Source organism: Mobula hypostoma, chromosome 30 (genome assembly GCF_963921235.1).
Source record: "Mobula hypostoma chromosome 30, sMobHyp1.1, whole genome shotgun sequence".
In the NCBI taxonomy this organism is placed as follows: Eukaryota; Metazoa; Chordata; class Chondrichthyes; order Myliobatiformes; family Myliobatidae; genus Mobula; species Mobula hypostoma.
The window spans coordinates 13,710,622-13,735,928 of record NC_086126.1 but is presented as its reverse complement, the minus strand read 5'-3'; the positions used below and the strand labels follow the sequence as shown (position 1 = coordinate 13,735,928).

The 25,307-nt window shown below is 50.9% G+C and overlaps 1 protein-coding gene across 1 annotated transcript in view; it reads left to right on the top strand.

The window, feature by feature from the left end:
• adssl (adenylosuccinate synthase, like) overlaps positions 1–24,873 on the top strand; it is a 38,316-nt gene extending 13,443 nt beyond the window's left edge. The window contains exons 7-13 of the mRNA XM_063036174.1: positions 12,746–12,827; positions 13,703–13,829; positions 18,755–18,909; positions 19,173–19,297; positions 21,304–21,401; positions 23,229–23,378; positions 23,914–24,873. Coding sequence (XP_062892244.1) covers positions 12,746–12,827; positions 13,703–13,829; positions 18,755–18,909; positions 19,173–19,297; positions 21,304–21,401; positions 23,229–23,378; positions 23,914–23,966 — 790 coding nt within the window. The 3' untranslated portion in view covers positions 23,967–24,873. The remainder of the gene's footprint in view (positions 1–12,745; positions 12,828–13,702; positions 13,830–18,754; positions 18,910–19,172; positions 19,298–21,303; positions 21,402–23,228; positions 23,379–23,913) is intronic.
• Positions 24,874–25,307: the final 434 nt, after the last annotated feature.

Below are 25,307 nucleotides of genomic sequence, written 5' to 3'. Positions count from 1 at the left end.
TCGATCTCCTGGTCTTTGAGGCACGCAAGCCTCCAAACCCTACCACAAGTTTGTAGTCCTCTTGGAGGTCATTCTCAAGTCCAAAGAATATGGATCTAATTTTTTCTTATCACTTTTGATTGGACAACCCTCTTTCCTGGACTTGGCTGGATGAACCCTTTGGAGCTGCTGACAACGTTTATTTTCATTGTCTTAAATTGTTGTTCCTCTCTGTGCCTTGTGGCACTTCGGGTGGCAGCCTTGCCATTTTTAAAATTCTTTTACGAGGCCGAGTTGCTAGCGTGACGGTTAACCCAGCACGGATGGAAAGCGTTCAAGGATCCAACCGGATTCAAACCCCAGGACCACTTGCCTTGAAATCCAGTGCAGATGCCACTACGCCGTCGACTGGCATTTTTCTTAAATAACCATGTAAACCATATAACAATTACAGCACGGAGACAGGCCATCTCGGCCCTTCTAGTCCGTGCCGAACTCTTACTCTCACCTAGTCCCACCAACCTGCACTCAGCCCATAACCCTCCGTTCCTTTCCTGTCCATATATCTATCTAATTTAACTTTAAACGACAACATTGAACCTGCCTCTACCACTTCTGCCGGAAGCTCGTTCCACACAGCTACCACTCTCTGAGTAAAGAAGTTCCCCCTCATGTTACCCCTAAACCTTTGCCCTTTAACTCTCAACTCATGTCCTCTTGTTTGAATCTTCCCCACTCTCAATGGAAAAAGCGTATCCACGTCAACTCTATCAATCCGCCTCATAATTTTAAACACCTCTATCAAGTCCCCCGCTCAACCTTCTACGCTCCAAAGAATAAAGACTCAACTTGTTCAACTTTTCTCTGTAACTTAGGAGATGAAACCCAGGCAACATTTACTCTTAATTTTATTGACATCTTTCCTATAATTCGGTGACCAGAACTGTACACAATACTCCAAATTTGGCCTCACCAATGCCTTATACAATCTCAGCATTACATCCCAACTCCTATACTCAATGCTCTGATTTATAAAGGCCAGCATACCAAAAGCTTTTTGCTTCACCCTATCGACATGAGATTCCACCTTCAGGGAACTATGCACCATTATTCCTAGATACCTCTGTTCTACTGCATTCTTTAATGCCCTACCATTTACCATGTATGTCCTATTTTGATGAGTCCTACCAATATGTAGCACCTCACATTTTTCAGCATTAAACCAAAATTGTGCACAGTTCTCCAGCAGCACGTACAGTTGTTCCTTGCCTTCCAAGCCCGTTGGGGCAAACCCCTTCTAACCCCTAGACCCCCCCCCCCGTACCTCTGCTGCTCTTGGCTTGGGCAGCGTCGGATATCACGGGGTTGACTCATTCTCAGGGACGTGGATCTAGTATCACGGCTGGAGGGGCCGACTTCGTTTCCCGGGAGAACGGCAGTGAACCAGATGGGTAGCTTTAACAGCTTGTCACGTGGAACGAGAGAACAGGCCCTTCTGCCCATCATGACTGTGCCAACCATGAGTCCGAATTAAACTAACCCCACCTGCCTGCATGCGAAATATACCCCTGCATGCCCTGAATGTGTATCGTAAATGCCACTCTATGATACCTGCTTCCACCACCTCATTACCACTCACCTACCGCTTTGTGAGTTCAGCACACCTCCTTTAAATTCCTATCCACACCTGCGCCCCTTACCTTCAGCTGTGCTCTTGACATTTCTGTCTTGACTATCTACCCTATCTGTGCCTCTTATGATTTTATAAACCTCCCCGCCAACGCTGAGTGTGTCCAACCTTTCCTCGTAGCCACATCCTGTTGATCTTTTGTACTCTCTGCCAAGCTTCCTCCTCCTCAGGGTGGCACAGCAGCAGCTGGCGCAAGGTTTTACGCCGCTGGCTTTAATGCCCGCTGCTGTGCGCGAGGAGCTTGCTCGTTCTCCCCGTGTTGGCGGTGTGGGTTTCCTCCCCCCCCCCCCGGCTGCCCCGCTTTCCTCCCCCCATTCCAGGGTCGTGCAGGTCAGCGTTAGTCGAGGGCACGCTGCGTTGGCACCGGAAGCGCGGCGACACTTGCAGGCTGCCGCCAGCGCGTCTGGGACCGTGTCGGTTGTTGTGCAAAACGAAGTGTTTCAGCGTGTGTCCCGGTGTGCGTGTGACAAACAAAGCTCATCTGTTTAAAAATCTCTCCGTCCTGCCGTGGGGCAGCCAGCAGAGGTCACCCACGACAATCCTGTCGTTGTTATACCTTCCCCCTGATCTTCCTGCCTGTCCTTCTCAGTGTCCTGGTGGCAATTGGGCAGTCCCATCCGAGTCCTATTCTTACCTACTCAGTGTCCCTCTGAGAACAATGTTATTCCCCGCCACTCCCCTCCCCTTTACCTCACTCTCTGAAATATCAACACCTTGGAACATTACTTATCCAGTCTTGACCATGTCAACCACAACGTTATAGTTTTGTATATCGATCCATGTTCTAATACCCCTAACACTCCTACAAGACCCTTCGACCTGTCTCTCCATCCCATCCTGTCTGTTACTCGCTAACAGCACGCACAAAATGCTGGAGAAACTTGGCCGGTCAGGCAGCGTCTATGGAGGGGAGAAAAGTGTCGGCGTTTCGGGCTGAGACCCCTCACCAGAAGAAGAATAAGAAGGTGGGGGAAGGGGAAGGAATCACCTCCCAGTTTCTCACTTCACACCCATCTACCTACCTTCTTCTCCCCCCCCCCCACCCTGACCTGGTCTCACCTATCACCTGCCGGCTTGTACTCCTTCCTCTACCCCCCCCGCCGCCGCCCCTGACCCAGCACTTTCTTATTCTGGCTTCTGCCCCACTTTCTCTCCAGTCCCGATGAAGGGCGTCGGCCCGAAACATCGGCTTTTGATAGATGCTGCCTGACCTGCCGTGTTGCTCTGGATTTCTAGCGTTTGCAGAATCTTCTGTGTTTTGTGGTCTACCCTTCCCTGCTGAGCCTGGGAACTGGTCTTGGCAAGGGCCCGGCACTGCTACTCAGCCCCAGAAGGTCGTTTCTCACCCCCCCCCACCCTTCCCCCACCGCCATCCAGCAGTGTCCAAGGGATGGGAGGAATGTGCCAGGGCAATCTTGCATTACCCGCTTGCTCACTCAGTCTCTTCCTGGTGTTCAGCGTCCGTCTGCTGCCAGCATCCGAGGTGTAACCGCTTCACTCTAACTGCTATCGGAACCCCGTTGAATATCACCGGCAACTGTTGCCAGATTTGCTGCCTTTGCAACAAATGCAGCAGTACGTTGCAATGTGAAATAGCAGAGAGAAACCACATAACAGTAGATATGTATACTAAATAGTTAAAAAAGTAGTGAGGTAGTGTTCATGGGTTCAATGTCCATTCAGGAATCGCATGGCAGAGGGGAAGAAGCTGTTCCTGAATCGTTGAGTGTGTGTCTTCAGGCTTCTGTACCTCCTTCCTGATGGTAGCAATGAGAAGAGGGCATGTCCTGGGTGATGGGGGTCCTTAATGATGCACGCCGCCCTCCTAAGACATCGCTCCTCGAAGGTGCCCTGGATGCTTCGGAAGGTGGTGCCCGTGATGGAGCTGACTGAGTTTACAACTCTCTGCAGCTTATTTTGATTCTGTGCGGAAGGCCTCCCTGATGATGTAGCCAGTCAGAATGCTGTCCACTGTATATCTGCAGAAACTTGCCAGTGTTTTTGGTGACAAACCAAATCTCCTCCAACTCCTAATGAAATATAGCTGCTGTCTTGCCTTCTTTGTGACTGCATCGATATATTGAGACCAGGTCTGATCCTCAGCGTTCCAGCCGATTTTAATTTTGTCTCTGTCCGGCTCCCGTTCCTTCACACGGTGAGTCAGGAGCCGCAGCTGGGCGCACTTCCTACGGATGAAGTAACTGAGGACACCAGTGGTCTCTGTCTTTCCGTCCCCCCGCCTCCACATCTGTCAGGGTCTGCATGTCATTGCCCAAATTGCCGTCCCAGCCACTCTAATGCAGAGAGTAATCCTAAGGAAGTCCTTGGCCGCTCTGACCCACTCTTAGCTAAAGCGTCATGGTTGGTGCTCAGCTACGGCACTTGCAACCCAAGCAAGGCCACTCCCAAAAATGGACCCTTGGCCGGAGAGACTGCTTCCTTTCTATACCTACATAGAAAAACAGTTTTTTCAAAAAAAAGCTGTCGGCTCCTCCCCTCTGCTGCTCTGGCACTGTAACTGGAAAAATGAGCTCTTAATTGAAAACATTTCTTAAATGGCTGCCGGCTCCTCCCTTCTGCTCTGGCTGCTGCAACCAGGGAGAAAGAACGGTCCCTCACGGGACGTTCATCCAGAGGATTAAGGTGCATGGGATCCGTAATTGGTTGGTTGGATTCAGAATTAAGCTGCTCATAGGAGATGGGGTAGTGGCCAGTAGGACTGATTTTGGCGGGAGGTTTGTAACTGGTGGTGTTCCGCAGGGAACCTCTGCTGTTCATCGTGTATAAATGACCTAGATGAATTTACAGATTAGATTATGGGGACACGCAGTCCTCTTTTATTGTCATTTAGTAATGCGTGCATTAAGAAATGATACAATATTCCTCCGGTGTGATATCACAAAACACAGGACAGACCAAGACTGAAAAACTGACAAAAACCACATCCGGTGCTCCCGATGTGACCTTTTATATATTGGTGAGACCCGACGCAGACTGGGAGACCGCTTTGCTGAACATCTACGCTCTGTCCGCCAGAGAAAGCAGGATCTCCCAGTGGCCACACATTTTAATTCCACATCCCATTCCCATTCTGACATGTCTATCCACGGCCTCCTCTACTGTAAAGATGAAGCCACACTCAGGTTGGAGGAACAACACCTTATATTCTGTCTGGGTAGCCTCCAACCTGATGGCATGAACATCGACTTCTCTAACTTCCGCTAAGGCCCCACCTCCCCCTCGTACCCCATCTGTTACTCATTTTTATGCACACATTCTTTCTCACTCTCCTTTTTCTCCCTCTGTCCTTCTGACTATACCTCTTGCCCATCCTCTGGGTCACCCCCCCCCCTTGTCTTTCTTCCCGGACCTCCTGTCCCATGATCCTCTCGTATCCCCTTTTGCCTATCACCTGTCCAGCTCTTGGCTCCATCCCTCCCCCTCCTGTCTTTTCCTATCATTTTGGATCTCCCCCTCCCCCTCCAACTTTCAAATCCCTTTCTCACTCTTCCTTCAGTTAGTCCTGACGAAGGGTCTCAGCCTGAAACGTCGACTGCACCTCTTCCTACAGATGCTGCCTGACCTGCTGTGTTCACCAGCAACTTGGATGTATGTTGCTTGAATTTCCAGCATCTGCAGAATTCCTGTTGTTTGCACATAATTATAACATATAGTTACAACAGTGCAACAATACCATAACTTGATGAAGAACAGGCCATGGCACAGTAAAAAAAAGTTCAATGTCTCTCGAAAGTCCCACACCTCACGCAGGCGGGAGAAGGAAGAAAACTCTCCCTGCCATACCCAACCACAGTCCGACTCTGAGCCGTCCGAAAGCTTCGAGCTCTGATCAGCCCTCCGACACCGAGTACCGAACACCATCTCTATCCGAACGCTTTGACCTCACCCTCGGTTGCCAGCAGCAGGCAAAGCCGAGGATTTTGGGGCCTTCCCTCCAGAAGACTCTCGATCGCACAGTAGCAGCGGCAGCGAACTGGCATTTCAGAAATTTCTCCAGATGTTCCTCTGTGCTTTCATGTCTGTTTCCATCAAATCAGAATTGTCCACGGCCCCTATTTAACAGAGACGATATCATTTCACCGGAGAGCTGCACGTGCCGATTGGTGGGGGTGTTAAGTTCTCAGACGATACAAAGTTTGGTGGTGGTGTGGGTGGTTGCCAAAGGATACAGTGGGATATCGATCCGCTGCCGATATGGGCAGAGAAGTGGCAGATGGAGTTTAATCCAGACATCCTTAAGGATCTTGAAATCCAAGTCCATGGCTCCCTGAACGTGGCTGCACAGGTTGAAAGGTTGATAATGAAGGTGTACGACGTGCTTGCCGTTATTTGTCAAGGCACTGAGTTTGAGTTGGGAAGTTGCGTTGAAGCTTCTTAAAACTTTAGTTGGGCCACAGGGTGGCAGGGTGGAGATGGATCCCTAACAAAAGGAGGTGTGAGGTGCTCCTTCCTTCTGCTAGCCTGCAGGTCACCCTTGGGTGAGGTGTAGCCCCTGCTTAGCCCCCCGATCAGGGTCACGTGAACCCATGGGATCAGGTGGTGGATGGTCGTATGAGCCGCCGGTGCACCTCACAAGTCCTGGTTATGCGACCACTGACGCCAGGCAAACAAATCTCTGAAGTTTATTGATAATGCCTGGGGGGTGGGGAGGAGGTCACCCATCTTGTAAGACACTGTCCCAACACTGTAGTGTTGAAATTGTATAAGGCATTGGTGAGGCCAAATTAGGAGTATTGTGTACAGTCCTGGTCACCGAATTAGTCATAGTCATACTTTATTAATCGTGGGGGAAATTGGTTTTCGTTACAGTTGCACCAGAAATAATAAATAGTAATAGAACTACTATTACTAGTAGTAAGTAGTAAATATTAAATAGTAATATGTAAATTATGCCAGTAAATTATGAAATAAGTCCAGGACCAGCCTATTGGCTCAGGATGTCTGACCCTCCAAGGGAGGAGTTGTAAAGTTTGATGGCCACAGGCAGGAATGACTTCCTATGACGCTCTGTGTTGCATCTCGGTGGAATGAGTCTCTGGCTGAATGTACTCCTGAGCCCAGCCAGTACATTATGTAGTGGATGGGAGACATTGTCCAAGATGGCATGCAACTTGGACAGCATCCTCTTTTCAGACACCACCGTGAGAGAGTCCAGTTCCATCCCCACATCACTGGCCTTACGAATGAGTTTGATGATTCTGTTGGTGTCTGCCACCCTCAGCCTGCTGCCCCAGCACACAACAGCAAACATGATAGCACTGGCCACCACAGACTCGTAGAACATCTCTCAGCATCGTCCGGCGGATGTTAAAGGACCTCAGTCTCCTCAGGAAATAGAGACGGCTCTGACCCATGTCAATAAGGTTTAGAGAGTACAGAGGAGGTTTACTAAAATGTTGCCTGGGTTTCATCTCCTAAGTTACAGAGAAAGGTTGAAAAAGTTAGGTCTTTATTCTTTGGAGCATAGAAGGCTGAGGGGGGACTTGATAGAGGTGTTTAAAATTATGAGGGGGATAGATAGAGTTGACGTGGATAGGCTTTTTCCATTGAGAGTGGGGTTGATTCAAACAAGAGGACATGAGTTGGGAGTTAAAGGACAAAAGTTTAGGGGTAACATGAGGGGGAACTTCTTTACTCAGAGAGTGGTAGCTGTGTGGAACGAGCTTCCAGCAGAAGTGGTTGAGGCAGGTTCGATGTTGTCGTTTAAAGTTAAATTGGATAGATGTATGGACAGGAAAGGAATGGAGGGTTATGGGCTGAGTGCAGGTTGTTGGGACTAAGTGAGAGTAAGAGTTCAGCACAGACTAGAAGGGCCGAGATGGCCTGTTTCCGTGCTGTAATTGTTATATGGTTATATATGTTATAAGAAGACAGTGGCAAGCCACTTCTGTAGAATCTGCCAAGATCAATTGTGGTCAAGACCATGATTAGCCATGTCATACGACACGACACATGATGATGAGTTGGGCTATATCTGGAGTATTGATTTTGATTCTGGTTACCCCGTTACAGGAAGGATGTGGAGGCTCAGGCGAGCATCAGAGGGCATTGTGGTTGGATAGACTTGGGTTGTTTTCTCTGGAACGAAAGAGGCTGAGGAGAGTCTTGATTGAAGTTTATAAGATTATGAGAGGCATAGACAGCCGACTTTCTTTTCTCCCGCAAATGTCTAAGGGGGCATGTATTTAAGATGAGAGGAGGCAAGTTCAAAGGAGGTTTTATTTTTACACAGAGTGTGGTAGTCCTGCCAGGGGTGGTTGGAGGCAAACGTGATAGAGCCACTTAGGAGGCTCTTAGACGTGTGACAGTGCAGAGAATGGAGGGACATGGACATTGTGTTGGCAGGGGGGATTAGTTTAGCGCAATAGACAATAGGTGCAGGAGTAGGCCATTCGGCCCTTTGAGCCAGCACCGCCATTCACTGTGATCATGGCTGATCATCCACAATCAGTACCCCGTTCCTGCCTTCTCCCCATATCCCTTCACTCCGCTATCATTAAGAGCTCTATCTAACTCTTTTTTGAAACATCCAGAGACTTGGCCTCCACTGCCTTCAGGGGCATAGCATTCCACAGATCCACAACTCTCTGTGTGAGAAAGCTTTTCCTCAACTCCGTTCTAAATGGCCTACCCCTTATTCTCTAATTGTGGCTCAGTGAGTTTGGCACAACGTGGTAGGTTGACGGGCACGTCTCTGTGTGCTGTGCTGGTCTGTATTCCACACAGACAATGCCGGAGGCTGGTATCGAACCCGCGTCTCTGGAGGTGTGAGGCAGTGGATCCGGTTGCACCACTGTGTGGCTGTCTTTGTTCAGAGTCCTCTCATTTCACCAGTGGCCTGGAAACTCCTCTTTGCCCTGTACCTCTCGTTTCTCTCACGAGGGTGAGCAGGTAACCACTGCTTGTTTTAAAAAGCCCACTTGCTTTACAAATGTACTCTAGGGAAGGGAGTCTGCTGCCTCTGTTCCCGTTTGACCCACCAACATGGCTGACTCTCAACAGCCCAGTCAGTGTAAGGGCAATTCAGGAAGGAGACTGGCTTGCGTGATAGCCACTTTGTAAGGCCCACCTCCACACCTGCTTATTAATGCACATACTAATCAGCCAATCATGTGGCAGCAACTCAATGCATAAAAAGCCTGCAGACGTGGTCAAGAGGTTCAGTTGGCGTTCAGACCAATCAGAAGAAATGCGATCTGAGTGACTTTGACCGTGGAATGATTGTTGGTGCCAGACAGGGTGGTTTGAGTATCTCAGAAGGCGCCAGTCTCCTGGGATTTTCACGCACAGCACCCTCTAGAGTTTATAGAGAATGGCACGAAAAGCAAAAAAAAAATCCAGTGAGCGGCGGTTCTGAGGCCTTGTTAATGAGGGAGTCGGAGGGGGATGGCCAGACTGGTTCAAGCTGACAGGAAGGCAACAGCAACTCAGGTGACTGTGTGTGCACAAGAGCATCTCTGGGCACACAACATGTCGAACCTTGAAGTGGACGGGCCTCAGCAGCAGACCATGAACATACACTCAGTGGCCACTTTATTAGGTACAGGAGATACCTGATATAGTGGCCACTGGGTGTGTAAAGTTATACATAGAACTACTGCACAGTTAAAGCCTTTTAGCCTACGACATTGTGCGGACCTTTCAACCCACTCTTAAGATCAATCTAACCCTTCCCTCCTGTTTTCTATCACCCATGTGACTGTTTAGGAGTCTTTTAAATGTGAGTGGGTTGAGTTGTTCTCCGACCTTGGCAACATACTTGCAAGCGTTTTGTCACTGTGCGGGGTGACGTGGTCGTGGCAGTGTTGATTGTGTGGTGTGTCCAGCGAACGATTGGCTTTTATGTACTGGATGTCATTGTGAGGTGGGGAGGAAATCTCGTCGCGGCTTCGTGCTCTGTGGTCTGGAACTGTGCCCACATCGGCGCATAAATAGGATCAAGGTCTGTGTGTTTGATTACCGAATTGTTTGCCTAAAACCACGCTTCTAGGAATTCCCTTGCACGCCGCGTGCTTTCTTACGCCATGACTTTCACTGATACCCAGTGAAATTTGTGCCCCTCTTGGTCTTCACGGGTAGAGACCAGGGATAGGTGGTCATGCCACTTGACAACCAATTGATAGGATTCTTGTAGGTAGTTATCTCTCAGTTTGGCCGATGTAATATTTGCATTGGATTTTGTAGACCCCATTGGTTTTGTCCAATAGCTCGGTTCGTTCTTTTAAATGTCCATTGTGTAGGTGCCTGTACCACCGTCCCTGGCACTCACCACTCTCTGAAAAGAAAACCTCTACCTCTCACATCCTCCCCCTCCCTCCCCTATACCTTCCTCCTACCACACTCTGCCTGCCAGTCAGTAGAGTTACACTGGTGAAGAATCTGTCACTGGAATGTGTCAAATTCCGGTATTGCAGAGGATCTGCCTCAGATCCAAGGCAGTGGGGTTGTCGAACTGTCTCAAGACGTGATTCACCAAGGCTCTGTTCTATCACATCAATGGTGTGGAGCCGTCAGCTCCATCTCAAGGACAATAATGGGGCTCAGTATTCCTCCCTCCGTGTTTAGTGACTATCCGGGAATGAAATGGTCTGCTGGCCCACTGATGTTACTGATGTTACTGGGTTACTGCCGTGGCTGCTAGGTCAGCGGTTATCCAAATTAACTTTGCACCGAGTAGTAATGTTACTGTTTATTATTCCCTAGAGCAGAGGAGGGCTGTGGGGTGACTTGTGTAGAGGTTTATAAAATCACGAAGCATATGGATAAAAGGGAATGGTCAGAGTGTCATCGCCCATTAACCAGACTCTGAAACCTCACACTCGTTCCTCAGTCACACTTCATCTGGAACACGAGAAAACCTGCAAAGCAACACGCACAAGACGCTGTGGGCCAGTCGACGTTTCGAGCCGGGGCTGGAAAGGAAGGAGGAGAATATTCTAGAATAAGAAGGTGGTGGGGGGGGGCAGGACGAAGTACAAGGGGGCAGGTGATATGTGAAACCGGTGAGGGAGGGGGGTTGATGTAAAGAGCTTGGAAGTTGATTTGTGAACGAGATGGAGAAGGGGGAATCTGATAGGAGAGGACAGGAGGCCATGGAAGAAAGAAAAGGGAGAGGAGCTCCAGAGGGAGGTGATAGGCAGGTAAGGAAATGAGGTGAGAGAGGGAAACGGGGATGGGGCATAGTGAAGGAGAGGGGGTGTATTTACCGGAAGTTCAAGGAATTGATGTCGGTGCCGTCAGGTTGGAGGCTACCCAAACAATATAGGGTTCCGCTCCTGCATCCTGAGGGCTGACTCAGTGAAGCGGTCTCCCAATCTTTTCTTGACTTGTGCAGCCCGGCCCCCGTCACCACACTACAGTCCGAACACAGAAATGGCTTTTGTATGTAGAATGGACTAGGAGCTGAGGACATTGACCTCTCATAATCTTATAAACCTCTATCAGATCTCCCCTCAGCCTCTGAGTGCAATACAGATCAGATTGTTACACAGTGTATTGTGAAGAATAGAATAATGATTATAGAAATAGTGGGTAGACCAGCCAGGAGCAGTTTGCAATAAGTCCCATTCCACCCCCCCCCGCCACCCCAGTCACCTGGTCTCACCCATCACCTGCCTGCTTGTAGTCCTTCCCCACCCTCCCCCCCCCAACTTCTTATTCGGGCTTCTTCCCCCTCCTTTCTAGTCCTGATGAAGGGTCTTGGTCTGAAACGTTGACTGTTTATTCCTCTCCATGAATGCTGCCTTGCCTGCTGAGTTCCTTCAACATATTGTGTGTGTTGCTCTGGATTTGCAGCATCTGCAGAATCTTTTGTGTTTAAACGTCACTGTTGTAACAAAATAATTTCCCATTTGGGATCTTTAAAGTACTTAGTATGATTTTCAGAGCCAGGCTCTGGTGCCATCTTGCGTCAGCCTTTTATTCTGGTTTGCTTCCATCTATTGCTCCGTATACATCACCAAGCTGTTATTTGCGTCTTAGAAATGAAAATGCTATAATTTTTTTGAAACACAGGCTACCTCCAACATGTTCTCGGCTTCCACTTTATTAGGTACACCTGTACACCTGCTCATTAATGCAAATATCTAATCAGTCAATCACGTGGCAGAAACTTAATGTATGCAGACACGGTCAAGAGGTTCAGTTGTTGCTAGCCCGAGCGTCGGAATGGGGGAGAAAATGTGATCTAGGTGACTTTGACTGTGGGATGATTGTTGGTGCCAGATGGGGTGGTTTGAGTATCTCAGAAACCGCTGATCTCCTGGTCGCTAGAGTTTATAGAGAATGGTGCAGAAAAAAACCGAAAAAAAACATCCTATAGGCAGCAGTTCTGTGGGTGAAAACGCCTTGTTAATGAGAGAGGTCAGAGGAGAATGGCCAGACTGGTTGGAGTTGACAGGAAGGCGACAGTAACTCAAATAACCACACGTTACAACAGTGGTGTGCAGAAGAGCATCTCTGAATGCACAACACGTCGAAGCTTGAAGTGGACGGGCTACAGCAACAGAAGACCACAAACGTACATTCAGTAACCACTTTGTTCCTGAATCTATAAGACATGAGAATGGACCAGGATCAATCAGGGAGTGAGTCTATTGGAGCTTCAATGAGAATGGCAGCCGGAAAGAATTATTTAGAATATAAAGTGTCGGGATGGCCAGGTGAGAGGCCTATCTCCTCCGTCTCCCTAATCACTCTTACTGTGCTGAGCTAATATTGAACTAAAGGGGACTTGGGGGACAGCTTGTTCACACAGGTATGTAGAACAAGCTGCCAGAGGAATTGGTAGAGGTTGGTACGTTGACAACGTTAAGATACTTGGACTGGTACATGGATAGGAAAGGGTCAGAGAGGTGCAGGCAATCGGGACTGGCGTGGGTTGGCATGGATGAGCTGGGCTGAATGGCCTGCTTCTGTGCTGTACAAGTCGGGTTCTTGCGTGCTCGGGCACGCTGAGTGTGAGGCTTCCTCTGAGTACGGTTCTCTTTGGTGTTAGAGGTATGCCCGGTGAAGTGTGTCGTGCCATTAACTCTGGCCCTTCTGTCCCCTCTGCAGCTTCAGGGTGCTTGCCAACCAGTACAGATCTATGTACCCCATGCTAAGTATTGACATCGAAGGGGAGCTGGAAAAACTGAAGGTGAGTGGGGAGTGGGGGTTGAACCATGACCGGCAGAGCCAGGGTATCTTAGACCAGGAGACATCAAAGCTGAATTAGGCCATTCGGCGCATCAGGTCTACTCCGCCATTCGATGGTGGCTGATTTATTACCCCTGTCAATCCTATTGTCCTGCCTTCTTCTGATGACTTTACTAATCAAGAACCCATTTAAATACACCCATTGACTTGGGCCTCCACTGTTGTCCGGGGCAACGAATTCCAGCTTCACTACATTCTGGCCAAAGAAATGCCCCCTCACCCCTGTTCTAAAGGGATGCCCCTGTGTTCTGAGACTCCATGTTCACTCTATCTAGGCCTTTGAAAATTCTGTGGGAAAACTCTGTGTGATTTGCTACCCTGCTACAACTCAGTGCCAAGAAATAACAGATAGCACACTGCATACGATTAAAGGAATCATATTTATGAATGTTAACTAAAGCGTGAGTAAAGAAAAGGAGGAAAAAATAAAAAGGACCCATTATAATTAAACAGTCAAAAGTTCACAAGTTGGAACTCAACTCTTCCCAAAATTCATATTCACCGATCCTCAGTCGACCTCGGCACTCTGCTCCATCGAACCACGGCCCCCCACTGGGTTGAATCCTATGACCGGTTCTCTCCAGCGTGTTCTCTCTTCCTCTCCCGCCAAACAAAGACCCAGCTCACACCGGTGTCAGGCACACAACAGAAATAAACATTCTCCTCCAAAGCGCCCGTCATCTCTAACCAGAACCCAAACACTGCTTGTACAGAAAGACCACTACGTTAGCAGTGAAACCTTTTTCCAGGGTGTTATACATGTGTCAAAAACGAACCAGTATACTAATTTATTTCGCCTGACCGCTTCCGCCGCAGGTCTACGCGGAGCGCGTGCGGCCGTTGGTAAAAGATGGCGTGTACTTCATGTACAAGGCCCTGCACGGACCGCCCAAGAAGATCCTCGTGGAAGGTGCAAACGCCACACTTTTGGACATCGACTTTGGTGAGTCTCGGCCCCGTGTAAAACGCTTTGTTCCTGCACGAGGGGTTGTTGGTGGCTGCCTCCCCCCTCCCACCCCGTCAAATCCCTCCCAAGCAGCTGCTGGCCCCCCGTGTACTGCGAAGCCGCATCAGGCAGAAGTACTGGGCAACGCAGACTGAGAAACGAGGGCAGCTGAGAGGTTAATCTGACGGGAATACTTGTTCTGCAGGGTGCAGAAGGTCCTGTGGTCTTCACCGGAGGGAGGCTAGTGGATTGTAGAGTGTCGTACGGCCCCTGTCCCTCACGAGAAGGGGTCAATTTGCAGCTGCCCTCGCACGAGGAAACCGGAGCACCCAAGCGAAACACGTAGCACTAGTTAGGGCATCTAAGATTAAGGAGGAGAGGAGAATGGCGTTGAGAGGGACACCGACCCTGGGGAAAAGACTATGACCGTCCACCATGACATAGGAGCACAATTAGGCCATTCCAGCCAACGAGTCTGCTACCCCAATTCATCATGGCTGATTTATTATCCTTCTTAACCCTATTCTCCTGCCTTCTCCCCATAACCTTACCTATCAACCTCAGCTTTAAAATTCCCAACGACTTGGCCTTCACAGCCATCTTTGGCCATGAGTTCCACAGATTCACCAACCTCTGGGTAAAGAAATTCCTCCCCATCTCTGTTCTAAAGGGACTGTATCCTCTGGTCCTAGACTCTCCACTCTACAAAACATGCCCTCCAGTTCCACTCTATCTTGGCGTTTCAATATTGGATAGGCTTTAATGAGGTCCCCCTTTATTCCTCTAAACCCGGGATTCATAGTTGTAGTCATAGTCATACTTTATTGATCCCGGGGAAAATTGGTTTTCGTTACAGTTGCACCAGAAATAATAAATAGTAATAAAACCATAAATAGTTAAATAGTAATATGTAAATTATGCCAGTAAGTTATGAAGTAAGTCCAGGACTAGCCTATTGGCTCAGGGTATCTGACCCTCCAAGGGAGGAGTTGTAAAGTTTGATGGCCACAGGCAGGAATGACTTCCTATGACGCTCTGTGTTGCATCCCGGTGGAATGAGTCTCTGGCTGAATGTACTCCTGTGCCCACTCAGTACATTGTGTAGTGGATGGGAGACATTGACCAAGATGGCATGCAACTTAGACAGCATCCTCTTTTCAGAGATTCCCAACCTTTTTAATGCCGTGAACCAATACCATTAAGCAGGTTTGGTTGGGAACCCCTGAGCACAGGGCCAGAGCCATCGCATTGTACATTAACCCTTTCATTCCCAGGTCTTTCTTGTGAACTGACTCTGGACCCTGTCCAATGCCAGCACATCCTTTCTTAAAGGTGGTTTGGATGTGAATATTCATGGGAAGATGAATGAGTTTGCTGATGATACTAAACTAGGGGTTTTGTTGATGATGGGATCTTGATCAGCTGGGGAGACGGGCTGAGGAACGGCAAATTGATTTCACCAGATGAGCGTGAGGCAATGCACTTTGGAGATTCCATCCCGGCTAGAGCCTTCAAAGGTTCATTTATTATCAAAGTGTATGCAGAATACAACTCTGAGAGCTGTCTTCTCCAGATAGCTGCAGAACAAAGAGGTCAATTCAAGAAAAAATAGCAAATTCACCAATACAATCATCAACCTCCCCGGCTACCCCCCCCCCCCGCACAAAACACAACAAGTACATGGGCTCCCAAATCCCCTCTCCCCGCCTCCGGCAGAAAAAAATGAGCAGAAACGCAACAAGAACATTGATTCCCTCTCCCCCGCACACACAAAATGGGAGCTGCAGCTTCTTGGATGTTTATTTACTCATGGAAAATGGGCATCATTGGAAAAGATCAGCATCTCAAAGGTTCATTTATTATCTAAGTGTGCATGCAGTACACGACTCTGAGATCTGTCTTCTCCAGATAGCTACGAAATTAAAGAACAAACATGGAAGTCGTTCAGAGAAACATCGACCACGCCCCCGCGCAAAAAAAAAGACAAATGCTCGCAAAACCCCAAACCCCGCCACCACCCTCCCTCACACAAAAAAAGCTAACAGATCACGTTTCATGGAAATGGCAGCAAGGACATCAAACACCAAACTTCCAGCCCCTCCTCCTTCATACAAGAAAGCTAACAGGTCGCTCCACACGGAATGCCTGTGAATGGCAGGGCTGTGGAACAGAGGGACCTGGGAGCACAGGTTGCATAGTTTGCTGAAAGTGGCCGTGCTGGTAGACAGGGTGGTGAAGAAGGTGTTTAGCTTGCTGGGTTTCATCAGTCAAGGCATCCAGTTTAGGAGTTAGGGGCATTATATTGCAGTTGTACAAGTCATTGTTGAGCCACACTTTGTCATAGTCATAGTCATACTTTATTGATCCTGGGGGAAATTGGTTTTCGTTACAGTTGCACCATAAATAATAAATAGTAATAGAACCGTAAATAGTTAAATAGTAATATATAAATTATGCCAGTAAATTATGAAATAAGTCCAGGACCAGCCTATCGGCTCAGGGTGTCTGACCCTCCAAGGGAGGAGTTGTAAAGTTTGATGGCCACAGGCAGGAATGACTTCCTATGACGCTCTATGCTGCATCTCGGTGGAATGAGTCTCTGGCTGAATGTACTCCTGTGCCCACCCAGTACGTTATGTAGTGGATGGGAGACATTGTCCAAGATGGCATGCAACTTGGACAGCATCCTCTTTTCAGACACCACCGTCAGAGAGTCCAGTTCCATCCCCACAACATCACTGGCCTTACGGATGAGTTTGTTGATTCTGTTGGTGTCTGCTACCCTCAGCCTGCTGCCCCAGCACACAACAGCAAACATGATAGCACTGCCCACCACAGACTCGTAGAACATCCTCAGCATCGTCCGGCAGATGTTAAAGGACCTCAGTCTCCTCAGGAAATAGAGACGGCTCTGACCCTTCTTGTAGACAGCCTCAGTGTTCTTACACCAGTCCAGTTTATTGTCAATTCGTATCCCCAGGTATTTGTAATCCTCCACCATGTCCACACTGACCCCCTGGATGGAAACAGGGGTCACCGGTACCTTAGCTCTCCTCAGGTCTACCACCAGCTCCTTAGTCTTTTTCACATTAAGCTGCAGATAATTCTGCTCACACCATGTGACAAAGTTTCCTACCGTAGCCCTGTACTCAGCCTCATCTCCCTTGCTGATGCATCCAACTATGGCAGAGTCATCCGAAAACTTCTGAAGATGACAAGACTCTGTGCAGTAGTTGAAGTCCGAGGTGTAAATGGTGAAGAGAAAGGGAGACAAGACAGTCCCCTGTGGAGCCCCAGTGCTGCTGATCACTCTGTCGGACACACAGTGTTGCAAGCACACGTACTGTGGTCTGTCAGTCAGGTAATCAAGAATCCATGATACCAGGGAAGCATCCACCTGCATCGCTGTCAGCTTCTCCCCCAGCAGAGCAGGGCGGATGGTGTTGAGCGGTTGAATGGTGTTGGACTATTGGGACACACACAAAGTGCTGGAGAAACTCAGCAGGTCCAGACAGCAGCTATGGAAATGAATAAACAGTCGCTGTTTCGGGCCGAGACCCTTCGTCAGGACCGAGAAGGAAGGGGGAAGATGCCAGAATAAAAGGATGGGGGGAGGGAGGGGAAGGAGGCTCGCTGGAAGGTGATGGGTGAAGCTGAGTGGGTGGGAAAGGTCGAGGGCTGGAGAAGATAGGAGAGGAGAAAGGGAAGGAGGAGGTGCTAGGCGGGTGAGAAGAAGTAAAAGGTCAGAGTGGGGCAATAAAGGAGGGGGGTGGAGTGGTGGAATTTTTTTTTTACCAGAAGGAGAAATCGATGTTCATGTCATCAGGTTGGAGGGTGCCCAGACGAAATACAAGATTGGTGCCCCTCCACCTTGAGGGTGGCCCCATCTTGGCACAAGAGGACACGGTTGACAGACATTTTGGAACGGGGATGGCAATTGAAATGTCTGGCCACCGGGAAGTCTAGCTTGTGGCGGATGGTGCAGAGGTTGTACTGTTGTACCGAGGTTTGTTTCCGAACGCCATGAGTACAGATCACTAGCACATCAGTGCCTTGGGACCGTAGAAGGGACGAGCAATAACAGAATGTAGGATAAAGTGCTTCTCTCCCCCTTGGCGTTACGGGGGCTGCAAAGGAAAGCGCCACCAGGACCGTCACAGAGGCTGTTGAGCTAGCCTCCGGATGCCTGTGGATCTAGGGGTGTGACCCGTGGACCAAAACTGCTGGGACACAAGCCGGGGCCTCCTGATCAACCCTGGCTGGGTCCCCTGGCGAGTGTGTCTGATGTTGAAAGACCCCCAACCCCCCAAGGTTACATCACGAATGATGTGTCACCTCGGGTGTACCTCATCAGGTTACAGAGAAAGCGCGGTGAAATCAGGCGTGAGGGTCACGACAAGGTCAAGATCCACCCTATACAACCGTCTCATAACCGGGTAGAGAGTGCCTTTGTGAAATATAAAGGCAACACCCTCCCTCAAAGATCCTCCCCGGGCCCTGAGGTACAGGAGGTGCAGGAGTCTGAAGTCGCACACCGCCAGGTTCGGGAACAGCCACTTCCCTTCAGCCATTTGGTGCTCGAACCTACGGGCACCACCCTGATCACTACCTCAGTGCAATGTGGGTTTTCCTTTGTTCTAATTGTGTTCATCCTTGTAACAGTAGTGTGTGTATTTTCTTGTGGCCGCTGCAAGTAAGTGTTTCGTTGCGCCTGTGCGTACAGCGACCTGTGCAGATGACAATAAACCCGGGTGAGTGTGACCATGAGGTCGGCAGCCCTAGGTCAGTCTCTGACTGGTGAAGGTTGTCCAGGGAGAAGGCAGGAGAGCGGGGAGAGGGAAAGAAAACAAAATCTGCCAGGACTGAGCGGCAGTGCAGGCTTGACGGGCCACTCCTCTGTCTCAAGGTGTCGTCTGTTGCAGGTACCTACCCTTTCGTGACCTCTTCGAACTGCACGGTCGGCGGCGTCTGCACGGGGCTGGGGATCCCGCCTCGCAACGTCGGCGCAGTCTACGGCGTGGTGAAGGCCTACACGACCCGGGTGGGAGTCGGCGCCTTCCCCACAGAGCAGAGCGACGTAAGTGCCCGTTTCCCCCCACCCCGCAGAGGGGTAGCGGCTTGAAAAGTCCGGATTCGTTTATGTGCCGCGCGTGCGTCAGGGTGTACCCTGATGCGCGTCACCTCGCGTTTGCAAACAGCACAACCGGGGTGGCCATCGGGCCAGGGCTTCTAGACATCTGATCGACCTATCGTCCCCAGGACAATCCCCCCCGCCCCATCCCTCTTCATCCTCCCCCCCCCCACCCCCCCGGGTCTGACTGCACTGTGTCTTGTTTCCAGGAGATAGGCGACCTTCTGCAGACGCGAGGACGGGAGTTCGGGGTGACCACGGGCCGCAGGAGGCGGTGCGGGTGGCTGGACCTGGTGCTGGTGAAATACGCCCACATGATCAACGGCTTCACGGCGTGAGTCCGCGCGCAGCCTGTCCTAGCTCCGCTCCGCGTTGCCCTCCCACTTCCCCTCGGCCATGAAGATGGAGCGTCGCAGGCCCCTGCTCTTCCCACAGCTCCCTTTGTGCTGGATCATCCCTTCCAGAGTAACCCCATCTCATCGCACTCCACTCCTGGTGCCCTCCTCACCACTGACCCACTATCCTCAGTATTATGGGACACCAGCTACAGAATGTCCTCATAACTTTGCCCTTCCTTCCCTTTTGGCACGCTCCTTAAAACCATTTTATTTGGGTCTCACGGTTGGACGTCTCCTTGTGTCTTTTGCTGTCGAACTTCAAGATTCAAGTACCTTCCTTCTCAAAGAATGTATAAATTATACAACCCTGAGATTTGCTCGCTCACAGGTAGCCACAAAGCAAGAAACCAGAAAGATCCCAATTAAAGAAAAAAAATAATAAAGATTAAAGACCAGCCCTTGATGCGCAAGACAAAAAAAAACAACAACAAATCATGCAAACAACTGGAGTGAAAACAGCATTCTGAACCGGACCGGGGAGTCCTCAGGTCCGAACCCTGGAGTGGGCCCAAAGTCCCGCTTGTCAGTTCATGCTGTTGGCAGGCACGGAGCACAGCAGCCGGGGCAGTCTTCATAGCCTCAGCACCGGGGAGAGTGGAGTGAACATCGTGGAGAACGAGCGAAATCGGCTCTCGTCCCAGATCCCGACACCCAGTCTTTCCAGCACTTGAATTGGCCCAACGGCAGGACAGTGCTCTGGAGAGAGGAGTGACGTCCACAGAACATAGAACTGTACAGGACACTATGATCTTGTAACCTTCTCCTCGATCAATCTAACCCTTCCCTCCTACACAGCCCATAACCCTCCGTTTTTTCATACATCTTTGAACTGTACCTAATGTATCAGCCTGTCCCAGAACCCCGGCAGTACATTCTAGGCACCCACCACTCTGTCATTGAACATAGAATATTACAGCCCAAGATGTTGTGCCGACAGCTAAACCTTCTCTTAGATCATTCTATCTCTTCCCTCCTACGTAGCCCTCGGTTGACTGACTGAGATATAGCATGGAGTAGATCCTTCCAGCCCTGTTGACCCATGTCGCCCAGCAACCCCCGATTTAACTCTAATCACGGGACAATTTACAATTAACCCACCAACCGATACGTCTTTGGACTGTGGGAGGAAACCGGAGCACCCGGGGGAAACCCACGCGGTCACGGGGAGAACGTACAAACTCCTCACAAGCAGTGGCGGGAATCGAACCCGGGTGGCCTGCACTGTAAACCGTTGTGCTGACCGCCACGCTGCCCTGTGGTGTAGCGGATGGACGGATAAATATAGAAAAATAAGAGAAACTACCCACCCACGACATTTTATTGCTCTGCAAAACCTTTCTCCGCTCACCTTAAAACGGAGGTGGGGTCCAGACCCCAGAGTATCTCGAAGCAATTGAACTCAGTGTTGTGATGTCGATTTAGGCATGGGGCCAGATTGTAAAAGTCCCGGGTGTTGGGGCCTGAGGCGAGGGAATGGTCCAGTTCAGATCGCTGCTCCACAGCTCAGCTCGGTGCCGAACTGTGGGACTCTCTCTGCCACTTCAGTTCAGAACGCTATTTGCTTGCGGTTACTGTCTGCATGATGTGTTTTTTTTTACCTCTCTGAACATTGGGTGTTCGGTCTTTCTTTAAGTTGAAAAAAAATTTACAGGCACGATGTATTTTTATTTCTGCACATTGGGTGTTTGACGGTCATATATTTTATATATGGGTTCTTTTGGGTTTCTTTGCTTTGCCTGTAAGGAGACAAATCTCAGGGTTGTATAAAGTATACATACGTTGATAATCAATGTACTTTGAATGAAGTTCCTGTGAGTTTACCAGCTCAGGGTCCTGGGTTGTGAGTTATTGCGATGGGTTATGGGTGTCAGACCTGTTCCAAGGTGACGCACTGTGATGTGATGATTACTTTTACAACCTCCATCCCCCCCACCACCCCCAGGCTTGCTCTGACCAAGCTGGATATCCTGGACACGCTTCAGGAAATAAAGATTGGAGTGGGATACAAGCTGGGGGGGAAGACCATCCCGTACTTTCCAGGTAAGTGTGTGTGTGTTTGTGTGAAAGAGATTCAGACTACTGTCCTGTCCCTGGGATTTGGGGATTTTTCCCCTCGAGTTCTGCAGTCCCAGTGATCCCATCAAGTTTTCTGTCTCAGAGATAGTCTCCATACTGTTCACTACACACCCGTTCCTTTTTATTCACCCCACCCCCTGATTTCTACCCCTCATCCTCACGCGGAGGGACAATTACCCCACCAACCCCACACGTCACTGGGGCGTGAGGACGAGCCTAAGCCCTGGTGGGAGATCCACGTGGTTGCGTTGGAGGTGGAATTGTCCACCCCCCCCCGAGCTTCATCTCCCATCCCACCCACCGTAAACTTCGCACCTGCTGCTCTGTACATTTAAGGCAGAGATTGATAGGTTCTTGATCGATCAGGCAAGAGATTGGGTCTTACGGTCTTATGATGTGATTGTGACCTTGACTCCGTGTTCCCAGCCGTCCCCGGAAACCTTTCGAGTCCTTTTACATCACCAGTTGATCTCCCTCCACAAAGCCTTCGTGCCACTGCCTTTTGAGGAAAGGCTTCCAGTGGATGTGACCCCGGAACCGTGGAGCTCATTCAGTCAGCAGCTGCTCCTTGGGACACCGATTGGACTTGCCATCGGAAAGGCAGCACGGCACACCCTCAGTACCGCACTGAGATGCTCCTGCCTGGATTCTGGGTGGCAGTCACAGAACAGTAGAGTACAGGCCCTTCAGCCCACAATAATGTGCTGAAGAAGAAAGCCCTTAACTCCGAGTGGAGTCATTGGGATGCCATCATTACGGCGTTTTTTTTAGCAGGCTTTCTTATTTTTCCGAGGCCAAGTTGCTAGCTCGACGCTCAACCCAGCACGGATGGAAAGCGCACAAGGGAGCCGGCTGGATTCGAACTCGGGAGCCTTCGCTCCGAAGTCCGGCGCCGATGCCACACGCCACCAGCCGGCTAACGATAATGTGCTAGCCTATGTAAATCTCTGTCGCCGTGGATAACTTCACTCAGTTCAGTGCTGCAGACTCACTTTCAGGGAACTTACAACTCACGTCCTCAGTGTTATTATTCATTTGCACGATTTGTCCTCAAGTACAGCTCAGAAATGGGCCCTTCAGCCCATCTAGTCCATGCTGTCCACTCCCGCGGAGCTGCTCCATCCTCCTCCCATCCACGTACCTACCCAAATTTCCCTTAAACGTTGAAATCGAGCTCGCAAGCGCCACTTGTTCGAGAATTTCAAGCTGCTGACTCCCCCCCCCCCCCCCCCGGTGTAGACTGGCGCCCGTTCACCTTCCTTCCCAATAAGTCAGCAATCGGCTCTTTTCAGTTTTGCTGCTGTTGAGCGAGAGATGGTGGATTTTGGCACCACTCACCCAGGTGCCCTGTCACGTTCCTGTACTCCCAACTCATCGCCACCCACAAGAGAAAATCTGCCGAAGCTGGAAATCCTGAGCAACACACTGGAGTTACTCAGCAGGCCGGGCAGCATCTGTGAAGGGGCGGGGGAAAGTACAGTCGACATTTCAGGCTAGACCCTTGGGCGGGACTGGAGAAAAAAGAGGAGGCGTAGATCTGAAAGGCGAGGGAGGGGAGAGGGAAACACGAGGCGACAGTTGAAACCGGGAGGGGGAGAGATGAAGTGAAGAGCTGGGAAGTTGATTGGTGTTCTGTCTGACAGTTGTGGTCGGCAGATTTGTAGCTGACGTCCGAGCATGTTGGTCGCGTGTGTGTGGAGTAGAGCTCGAGGGCTGAGGGGGCAGCCTCGTGCCTGCGTTTCGCTCCCCGAGTCCTAAGTGACCTAACCAGCCTCCTGTCTTCCACTCCAGCCAACCAGGAGGAGCTAAATAAAGTCCAGGTGGAGTATGTGACGCTGCCGGGCTGGAACAAGAGTACCGAGAGCGTGCGTTCCCTCGGCAAGCTGCCTGAGAACGCCAGGAAGTACGTGGAGTTCATCGAGGACTACGTCGGCGTGCCGAGTGAGTCTGGGGACCGGGAGAGCGCACGTTCCCGACCTCTCCCCCTGCTCCGGTACTGGCTGCTCCCCGGAGCTGCACAGAATCCGGCCCCTCGTGCCTTCCCCCCACCGCCGCTGCCCGGGCACAGGGTTAGAACGAGGAACAGTCGGGAAGTGGCAGGGTTTGGAGGGTGGCGTTCAGGGTCAGGGGAGCTGGTTGGGCTGTGGGCTGTGACGGGAGGTGGGATGGGATGGAGCGTCGGCGGCTGAGGGGAGTGGAGAAGGGCGAGGCGGTGAGAGGAAGTGGAGGAGCGGGGTAGGCTGGGGACTGAGACCAGACCCTCTGGAGCCAGGACCGGGCTCGTCACCCAGAAAGCTTCTGAGTCCAACGGCTGAGGTACAGAGTAGCCGGCTGCTAGTGCTGGGGAGGAGGGTGAGATATCAGGCCCGCCCACTCCCCCTTCGATGGGCTGAGTGGCCACAGTCACCCTGCCCCAGTGTACCTCCCCAGGGTCACGTTCCACATTCTGACTCGCCCTCTCGCTTTTCCCCTCCAGTTAAGTGGATCGGAATCGGCAAATCGCGGGAGTCCATGATCCAGCTGTTCTGAAGACACCTGGAATTACAGAGACCCTCGCCCCCCCCCCCCCAGTCCCCACTCCACACCCCTCGCGACCCTCCACAGCAAGACTGCTGCTGAAGAGAAGCGGCCGATGGAAAGCCAGTCTGTCTCAGTGCCAGGTTGTCGATCGCGACGGCCAGAATCCCACGGAAAGCACACTGATCCATTGGACACTTCACCGAGCTTCAAAGCAACCAAGAAAGAGAGACCTCTGCGTGATCAGGGGTATATTTTTATAACTTATTTTTTCAAATAACCGAAGCGATCTTTGTGAGAGTATCTTTAGATTTCAAAAATCATACTTGTGGTATGGCAGAACTATTAGTGATTTCACACACAAAACGCTGGAGGAACTCAGCAGGTCGGGCTGCGTCTGTGGAGAGAAATAAACAGTCGACATTTCGGGCCGAGATCCTTCTTCAGGACCTCAGCTCAAAACGTTGACTGTTTACTCCCCGCTCTGGATGCTGCCTGACTTGCTGAGTTCCTCCACCGCTTTTTGTGTGTGTGGTCAAGATTTCCAGCATCTGGGAAATCTCTTGTGTTCGTTATGGAGTTCGCTCACTCCACTGAGGTGTTGAGTTGTGTTTGCATCGCCGTAGAGGACAGCTGCAGGCTCTCCCCCTCCCCCCTCCCCACTTCTCTCCCCTCTCCCTCTCCCCCCTCCCCACTTCTCTCCCCTCTCCCTCTCCCCGTCCCCCTCCCCATCTCCTCTCTCTCCCCATCCCTCCCCTCTCCCCCCTCCCCTCTCCCCTCTCTCCCCCCACCCCTTCTCCCCATCTCCCCTGTCTCCCCTTCCCCTCTCCCCTCTCTCCCCCTCCCCTCTCTCCCTCCCCTCTCCCCTCTCCCCCCTCCCCCTCCCCTCTCCCCTCTCTCCCTCCCCTCTCCCCCTCCCCCTCCCCTCTCCCCCCCACCCCTTCTCCCCATCTCCCCGTCTCCCCTTCCCCTCTCCCCTCTCTCCCCCCTCCCCTCTCTCTCTCCCTCCCCACTCTCTCCCTCCCCCCCCTCTCTCCCTCCTCCCCTCTTCCCCCCCCTCCCCCTCATATGTTAGAGGGGAGGAGGAATCAGCCTGGGTTCCTGTTCCCCATCACTGACCGGTCACCTCTGGGTGAGAGAGAGAGGGGAATCAGTCAGGGTTCCTGCTCCCCGTCACTGACTGGTCACCCCTGGTTCAGAGAGAGGGGAATCAGTCGGGGTTCCTGCTCCCCGTCACTGACCGGTCACCCCTGGGTCGGAGAGAGAGGGAATCAGTCAGGGTTCCTGCTCCCCGTCACTGACCGGTCACCCCTGGGTCAGAGAGAGGTGTGTGGGGGTGGGGGAGAGTTCCCG